At 33.9% G+C, this 9342-nt stretch overlaps 1 protein-coding gene across 1 annotated transcript; it reads left to right on the forward strand.

Moving 5' to 3' along the window:
- The first annotated feature begins 1625 nt into the window (after positions 1 to 1625).
- Positions 1626 to 9342, forward strand: LOC112041196 (transcription factor TCP12). The gene is made up of 4 exons (XM_065763771.1): positions 1626 to 1707; positions 1972 to 2065; positions 2387 to 2485; positions 7785 to 9342. Exons 1-4 carry the CDS (start codon positions 1626 to 1628, stop codon positions 9202 to 9204), a joined length of 1695 nt encoding a protein of 564 aa, XP_065619843.1. The 3' UTR covers positions 9205 to 9342.

The raw sequence follows: 9342 nt of genomic DNA on the forward strand, positions 1-9342 counted from the left end.
TGCTAAAATTAATACACATATATAAATAGTATTTTTTTTTTTAATTGGGGGTGGGGGGTGAGATTGCCCCACTAGTCCAATGATATCTCCGGCTCTGTAAACAAGAGAACATAAAAGATACTAAATAATAAATATAGCGTGTTTGCATTAGATTTTCTCTGTTATTAGGTTATTTACTTACGTACAATTTTTTAAATTTCCCTATTTCAGATATAATTATATTTTTGTTAGCTTTCAATAAATAAGCTTTTCATTAAAAGAAAATGAAAAAAAAAAAAAGAGTCTAATCCAGACGCATGCTATAAATACAATCCACCTAACTGTTTTGAACAAGACATAAAGATAGATGAGCTAAAGTTTTCATTGCTAAAGTTTTCATTTTATTTTCTTTCCCTTTCATGGTGGGCTAGACTTCTAAACGGCGAGAATTAAGCGTGCGTTTGGGTACAGAGTTTTTTGTATTTTGCTTTTTTAGTGGGTCCTATGGATACTGTTCACAGACCATCAAGAACTGAAAAATGCAACCATAAGTTTTGTTACAGTGTTTTGCTTTTAAAAAATTATTTTACTATAATATTTTTAATTTTCATCAAATAAATAATATCTAAACAGTACACCCTAAAGCGGGGAAAAGTGACGCTTAAAAAGCACTTATAGTATAGTTGCACACTCAAAGAGAAGATTGAAAGCTTCAAAAAGAATGTTCTCAAAAGATAAAATATTGTAAAGGGCACGGCTGAATGAATCTTTGCTGGTCGTAAAACTCTACTCTTTCTTTCTCCAATTCCAATGTATTCACTTTTCCTAACCTATAATTTATAGTTTTTTTTTTTTTATACGAATTTAGAGCATTCCCATCAGGTTTCTCATAAAAAATGTCATTTTAACACACTAAAAATCTATTTTATCATTTTACCATATCATTTTACAATTTCTCATTTATCAGACGTTCTATTCTTCAATTATATACATTAAAATAATATTTACAACACAATAAAATAATATATTAATTCCTCTCATCATCAACAGCAACAACACCAGCAACAACGGCACAACCACCACCACCACCACTGCCGCAACAACGGCCACCAACAACCACTGCAGCAACATCACCGACAGCCACCACGGGCACAAATCCATATCCACCAATGCCACCTTTAAAAAAAAAAAAAAAAAAAAAAAAAAAAAATCCATAACAACCCACCAGATTCATAAACCTCAAAACCCATCCCAAATCAAACAATCCAATCCCAAATCATTGTTATCCTCCAATCCAATTTCTCAACCAGATCCAACCCCCAAAATCAACCATAAACCACTAAAGGTAAAACTAAAGCACACAAATCAGGACAAAACGACAAGTAAAAGATTCAAGGCAGTTGATGGATTCGGACTGGAAGGAGTCTAAAGTGAAAGGGAACTCTTTTGCCGGCGCCGAAGCAGAGGAGGAAGGAGAATGAGGAGGAACATAGCCTTCCGGATACGACACGTCGTTTAAGCAAGCAACGGGTTCTTCGTCGTTGTTGGCGGAGGGAAGCGGCGAGTCGCTTTCTCTGTGCTTTTGTTTCGGCGGAGGTAGAGGTTCCGCTGCTGTGTCGTCCGTCGATTTTCTCTTCAACGAACCCATGATTGCTTTGGCAAACTCAACGGTGGAAGCTCGACGGCTTTATTATATAGCTTTGGCAAACTCAACGGTGAGTGGAGGAGGTGAGCTGCTGGCGAGTGGATGAGGTGAGCTGCTGGCAGATTGTGAGAGAGGCTGAGATAGAGAGCGAGAGAGAGAGGAGAGAGAAGGGCTGAGAGAAAAGTGAGGGAGGCGGACGAGAGAGAGAGAGAGAGAGAGAGAAAAAAGGATATAAAATGTCAGAGAGGAGAGAGAAAATTATTAAAAAATTAATTTTTGCATATAGCATTTCTGCCGTACCGTTGCATTTTTAGAATGGAAGTGTTCATATGTGCCAAATGTTTTAGCATTTGGCATACCTTATGAGAGAGAATTTTTGGTGTTTGGTGTGCCAAATGCCAAATATTTGGCATTTGGCACACCTGATGGGAATGCTCCAAGGTCTCTCTCAAACTTTTCCTCTATCTCTAATGGATTTACTCTAAAAATAACTGGTAATACCAATTCACCATTCTTCTCACCCTCAAAAATCTTGACGAGTTCAGTCAAGCATCAAGTAGAAGATGTATAGTTTTCAGAAATTATGATAATAGAAACCATCGACAATTCAATGACTTTGAGAATTTCCGCTGAAATATTTTCTCCTCGTGGAAGACGGTCATTATCCATGAAGATGTAAAAACCCACGTCACACAAAGCTTTATAGGGTTTCTTCACCTCAAAAACTCAAGAAAACATCATACACCCATTGGCGAGTGGAAGAAGAAGAAGAGGTTCTTTCATCGGTCAAGATAGCCATCGGGATGATATGCTAACTGAAGATTCAGAAGATTCAAAAAAACAGGATCGGAAGGTAAGAAAGTAAGAAGATCTAAAAAACAGGAGCGGTAGGTTAGAAAGATGATCAAAGATGTGATGAAATGGGAATCATAAGAGATGAGTGAAGATCTGGAATTTGTATGGAGGTTGAGAGCAGTAGATTGAAAAGTGAAAAACTGATGACTTTCACCAATCGGAGAGAGATGAAATGTAGCTGGAAATTTGGGAAATGTGGAATTGACAGAGAGAAATATTGGGGACGAAGGACAATATATAAAAAAGTATTCAGATCCTTAAATCTTAACAACTCTTGATCTTTAACCATTCTTTAATCTTAAATCTTAACCACTCTTTCTAAGAGCATTAGTATCAACAAATTCTAATTCTACTCTATTTTACTATTTCAAAAATTCACTTTATCATTATACCATACCATTTTACAATACTTTTTACATCCCAAAACTCTATTTTTATTAAAATATTATTTTTTAATCTTTCTTTATTATTTCTTTCTAACCGTAAATTTTTTTCAGCCTTGGTTTTCCTGGGCTTTCCAACAATTTTTTTTTTCTTCTCTTTCTCCCTCAACCTCTAGCACCGGTTCAACACACAAAGCCCCCCCCCCACACACACACCGATCAACCTATCCAAACCCATCACCACAAACACACTGCCCACTGCCCACCAAAATCCCAGAAAATACCCAGCAGAACAGAGAGACTTGCCCAGAAANTGAAAACTAGCATGTATGTTAAGAACATATAGAACATGTAATTCACAGTTAGATTTTCAAAATATTAATTCAATATCAAGTTATTGGGTGGTGTAATATTGCTTAGATTACATTAGGTGTAACTTAACCCAACTCAAGATAATATAATATAATTTGTTGTGATGGATGTAATATGAAAAAAGTGCCACGTGATTGATGTTTAAATAATATTGTTCTAATCACAATAAATCATTTTATCAATTATGAAAAATATTATAAAATGTAATGTTTATAGTATTACTTTTCTTACTTTATATAAATAGGGTTGAGTTCAAATTCCATCCGGTATAACTTTTAGCAATGTAACACACTCAATATTTTTAATTGGATGTGAATTTTGACAAATCCATCGTTAAATTACATTATCTTCATATATTCTCCATGCTTACAAAATTTCAAGTGATCAAAGATTAATAGCCACGTTATCAATTAATTGTTTAAATTCAAGATTTTGTAGTTTAAAATAATGCAAAAAAAAAAAAGTTTATAGATCAAATGGTAAATAACATTTAATTAACATGAAAATTGACTTGAGTATTAAGAACATGTAGAATATGTAATTCAACGGTAATGAGATTTTCAAAATATATTCTATACAAGTTTTTAGACTGTGTAATATTACTTAGAGTTACATCAAATATAACTTTAACCCAACTCTCACATATATATATATATATATATATGCGCCAAAGTCAAACATCTAACTCATCTATTTTCAAGTTTAGGCAACCGCAGCCATTGAGAGTAGCTTGTGCCGTACGTCCTCTTGTTTGAGGAAATTAATAACCACCTTAACTTTCATGGTACTTTCTTATTAATACAAACCGTAACCTTCCTATTTTCGTTTAATTTTTTTTTAATGAAGAAAAAAGTTAAGATAATCTAAAAAATTAGTTTAAGAAATATTTTTATGAAAAAATAAATAATAAAAGAATTAATTTTTTTACAACTTTTTATATATATATTTTTTATAAAAGTAGTATCAAAATTTTTATAAAATGGTTTATTCATTAACAAAGGTCATAAGTATACTTGTTAACCAAGCCCCATTAATTAATTCACCCTGAAACGAACCTAGCTAGTTAATGATGGAAAATTATTGTATACTTCCGAAGTACTATAAATGCGTACTTCTTCCTCTCACATGAATGATAGGGCTCACTAATTAAATTCATGATGGGATTCATCATTTATGTGAAAGGGAGGTGTACACAATTGTAATACTCCGAAAGTACCTAATAATTTTCTGTTAATGATAATATGTGGTCCTTGTCTGTCACAATAATGCTGTTAACTTTGAAGAAGAGACGAATACATTGATACGTAGTGAATAGTTGCATGTCTATATATGTACAGCTCAAATGAAAAAGACGCAGAATGATATGTAAAAAGAGGCTTTCAGGTGTGGACCAATAAGGTCATTACCATTTCCCATAAAGGGTGTTAACTAAATTGTAATTTGCAACCTAAAATTTTGGAGTAATTTTATTTATTTATTTTTCTAAAGTTTTAAAATTTGAATCCGTACCTAACATTATGTGTCATTTTGGATTTATGTCAATTCTTTCAATGTGTCATGAGGATGTGTCTATTAAGCGTGAGTTTGGATAAAGCTGAAAGTTCCTTTCAGATGTGTTTGCATCCAACTCAGTGGGTCATGTGCACTGTTTACGGGATTCACAAGTACTTTTTTCAACAAGAATTTCATTAAAATTTGGTCCTACGGCACTATTCACACATTTAAAAATTATTTTGTTACAATATTTTTAGTTTGTAATTTTCAGTAATAAATGATATCCAAACATATCATAAATGTCAACTAAGCTCAAAACTATGATGTTCTTTCATTTTAAACTACATAGTTTTACTATTGCATACTCTTAATATGATGGTTACTCCACAAATATAAGTATTTGTGAGGTGTAGAGAATAAGAGCTAGGGTTCAAGTCTTTAAAAGAAAGTTTTACACACATACATTTAGATTAAGTTAAAGTAGGATTCTATCTCACACTAAAAAAAAGAAAAAAAAAACCTACGTAGTTTTGAAGCCTATTAAAGTTTGAGAATTTTTTTTTTTACTAAATTAAAATTTATATTGTTAAAGTTTGGGAATTTTTTTGACCAGTAAAATTTCTAAATTTGGATCTATAAAACTACTTCATTTTGAGCTAATGCTAAATGAATATATATCTCATCATCAACAACAACAATAAGCCTTAATCCCAAATTTGTTGGGTGAGTTATGAATCCTCAACATATTAATTAAGGACAACCACATATATATTTTTTTTGTAATTTTCTCATTTCAAATCATAAATTTTCATGTATTTCTACTAATCTATTTTAAATTTTTTAGTTCAACTACACTCATTTTATAAATATATTTCTTAACAGCTCAACATTTGATACCATAAAGCATAGCTGATTGTATAACAGTCTTATAGAATTTCTATTTTAACTTAATAGAAATTCTACAATTACACAGTACTTTTCATGCACTTCCCACTTTATCTACCATGCTCTTATCCTTTGATTCATGCTCTTATCCTTTGGTTAACATTCTCTTCAATCTCTCCATCCATGTATGTGGATGGAAGAGCTTAAATCTAAATGCCATGTAATTAGCTTTAGAGACTTAAAGGTACATATCAAAGGTTTGAAATTAGCTTTAATAGTAACCTTAAAATTGTAAATTGCAATTTAATTTTCTATTTATCAAGATTTGGAAAAAAAAAAAAAAAAAACACTAGTTACTTCTAATAATTTTAAAAAAAAATTATCATAATTAGAACACTGTATAATCATTGATATACCTAATACCCTCTTTTATCATGTGGACTTGCCTAGATATGTCTTTTATTTTTGGTAAATGCTCGTATTCAAGGAATATGATCACTGAAGTAGAAAGAAAGGAGAATTTATTCATTCTTTTTAGGTCTACGGTATGGTATGTATAAATGGGATAATAGAAAGGGACATAAAGTAGAGGAGTATTACCATTTTCACAATCACAAAAGATTTTGATTCGAGCTATGGAAGGAAATAATTCCTAGCTAGGTCAAGATCTAGCAGAGAGAACCGGCATGTGAAAATGGTAGAAGTCTGGTGGAGGATGATGAGCATGTGCAATTCTTTCTTAGCTTTCTTTCTTTTTGTGAATGTGAGAGGCACGTATTGAGATTTGAGAAAGAGAAAGAGAAAGAGAAGATTGTCCAGTAGGCGTAATTGGAAAGAACTAAATCGTACAAAGTTTAGAACTTAAGAGGAGCTTCTTTGGGAAAAGTTGTGAGATTATTCAAGGATTAAAATATATGAAAAAAATCATAAAAATAGAAGAGAAATAACTTTTTTTTAATAATAAACTTAATCTAAATTTATATGTGTGAATCTTTTTTCAAAAAACTTAAATTCCAGTCTTTGCCTCCACCTCACAAAAACTTACACAGATAATGAAATGATCTTACACATATTAACATTGTGCAGTAAGCAACTTATTCAACTAAAAACAAGTGTGTAGGTACAATGTGTAGTGATTTGGTGTGTGTAATAAATCAACCATTACTCAAAATAGAAACCCAAGATAAATTATAAAAATGCAGTCAGAGAAGTAGAAAATGACTTTTGGTCGTCCAGTCAAAGAAGCGCTAGCTTTCAAGTCGGTAAAGTTGTTCAATTTTGTACAATATGGCCTCTGTTCCATTCATCATATAATTGTCCTTCTTTCTTTCTCTCTCTCTCTCTCTCTCTCTCTCTTTCTTTCTTTCTAGGGTTCCTACTCATAGAGTTGGCCATGTCTCTACCCTAACTAAACTGAAACTCTCTCTCTCTATCTCTCGCAGTGTCTCTCTCCCTCTCTTTCTATCTCTGAAAAGAACAGGAAACGTTGCTATCAAACTGCCCACCTGCACCCACGTGAAATGTCGCAATACTCGGTTTTGTGCTTAATTCGTATCTATCTAGCTCCCACACTTTCACAGATCCATAGCATCCTCAACGCCCTATATTTCTCTTTCGTGTCCACTTACTTCTACAGTACCACTCGCACTACCTTGCTATCCCTTTCTATCTCTCTCTCTCTCTCAATCCATGCTGCACCACACTAGTTTATTACTTTTTGCAACAAAAGGTCACGGTGAAAGCAAAGTTCTCAACAACAGTAACTCTCTCATTTGTGGTTAGACTAAAATCTCTTTCTCTTTCTGGTGTTCTTTCATTTTTAACATCATTACCTACTACCTACTTAGTTTATAAATATCCAGTTGAGTTTTGTAGGTTTTTATTGGTTTTTATCTGAGTCTATTACTAGCTCATTTTTATTTTCTATTAATAACTACTTGACACATTTAATATAAATTCCACCAAGTAATTATATAACACCCACTATTTCAAGTTCTTATGGCAGTACCCTAGCTGGCATAGCATATAATTTCAAATAGCCTAGGCTAATTGACCATCGTCCTCTCCATGTTCCTCAAGTGTTTTGTTTATTTTTTCTCAAGCATAAAAAAGCAGTAGCTTGTTAATTACAGATCACCCAGTATTCTCCAAAAGCTTATAGTGAAGTAAAGAGAGGCCATGTTTCCTTGTAGCAACAGTCACAGCCCTTTTACATACACCAACCAAACCATGCTTGAAAAGTGCTTTGCAAATGATGAAAACACTAGCTCACACTTGGCTCCTCTTTTTGCTGAGGATGATGATCAATTTTTTAGTAACCTTTTTTTACAACAGCAATTCTTTGTTGGTACTATTTCTTCTCAAGCTCAGACTGAAAATAGTGTTGTGGCTTCAGATAACATTAAGGAAGCGAGTAGCAACAACACTGTCTCCGAGCAGTTGATTCCTTCTAAAAGAACAATTCCAAAGAAGAAAAGCAATGGTGGTCCAAAACAGACAAGCCCCAGAAAGAGGACTGGTAAGAAGGACAGGCACAGCAAGATCTGTACTGCTCAAGGTCCTAGAGATCGCAGAATGAGGTTGTCCCTTCAGATTGCGCGTAAGTTCTTTGATCTTCAAGACATGTTAGGCTTTGATAAAGCAAGCAAAACCATTGAATGGCTGTTTTCTAAGTCCAAGACTGCAATCAAGGAACTCACAGAAAGCACTATGTCACAAGTGAAGCAATTTAGTTGCAGTGATGCTGCTAAGAGTACTGTCTCATTTACATCAGAAAGTGAAGTGGTTTCAGAAAATTTGGAGATTGTGGATGATGGTGAATTCGTCAATCGCTTAGCCAGAGTGAAAAAGAACAGAAAAATACATAGAGTTGCAAGGGATTCCAGGGACAAAGCAAGAGAAAGAGCAAGGGAGAGAACAAGGGAAAAAATGATAATCAGAGACCTTGAGAAATCTAAACAAAGTTCTGAAGCAAGCCCAAGTAATTTGGGACAGGTATGGTCTTCTACTCCCCTTGAGACTGGTGAGAAAGCATGTTTCTGTAGCCAAGAAATGAAATCTTCTCTGAGAATGATGCCTGAGGTTGAAGAGCCTAGCATCAACAATCACTTGCTAGAACATCAAATCAATTCTGTAAGCATCAATGAGAACAATTTGGGCATTATGGGTGCTAATTCCTCACACAATGTCACAGTCTCAAGTGGGGGGAATTTCGAAGAAGATTTTCCAGGATTTCCTGTGAATTGGAACAGCAAAAATGCCAATATGCAGTCCTTTTGCTGCAGAACAACAAGCATGGCGGTGGAGCCATCCACAGGTGATGTACCAGTAAAACTCCCTAGTGCAATTGTCACAGCCACCTCGAAACCTCAAGAAATGAAGCCTACTTCGATTTTCACAACTACCTACAATGCCCAAGAACAAATGCTTAGTTCAATTTTCATGACCACCCCAAACACTACCCCAAAGCAAAGCCCTAGTTCATATTTCATAACCTCTTCAAATTCTCAACATCAAAACCCTACTTCAAACCTTTTGGCTACCTCAAATAATTCTTTGCAATCTCATTGTCTAGAAAACCAATTCTTTTGAAATCCTTGGTTGGGTGGGTGTGACAAGAATTGCAGTTGACATATTGAGGTGCTCCTTTTTTTGAGTGCATGAACAAAAAAGGTGTGTTTTTACCTGTCTTCAATTGCCATGTGTCCTAATGAATTGTTTGCTGAATGA

This window comes from Quercus suber, unplaced genomic scaffold (assembly GCF_002906115.3).
Source record: "Quercus suber isolate HL8 unplaced genomic scaffold, Cork oak 2.0 scaffold_524, whole genome shotgun sequence".
NCBI classification, from domain to species: Eukaryota; Viridiplantae; Streptophyta; class Magnoliopsida; order Fagales; family Fagaceae; genus Quercus; species Quercus suber.

Excerpts from the sequence above, each read along its gene's own strand:
- LOC112041196 (XM_065763771.1), top strand. The coding sequence starts at position 1,626 with ATGATTGCTTTGGCAAACTCAACGGTGGAAGCTCGACGGCTTTATTAT. Across the intron at positions 1,708-1,971 it reads CTCAACGGTGAGTGGAGGAG|CATTTGGCATACCTTATGAG; the intron begins GTGAGCTGCTGG and ends CAAATGTTTTAG. Across the intron at positions 2,486-7,784 it reads CAGGATCGGAAGGTAAGAAA|AGAGGCCATGTTTCCTTGTA; the intron begins GTAAGAAGATCT and ends AGTGAAGTAAAG.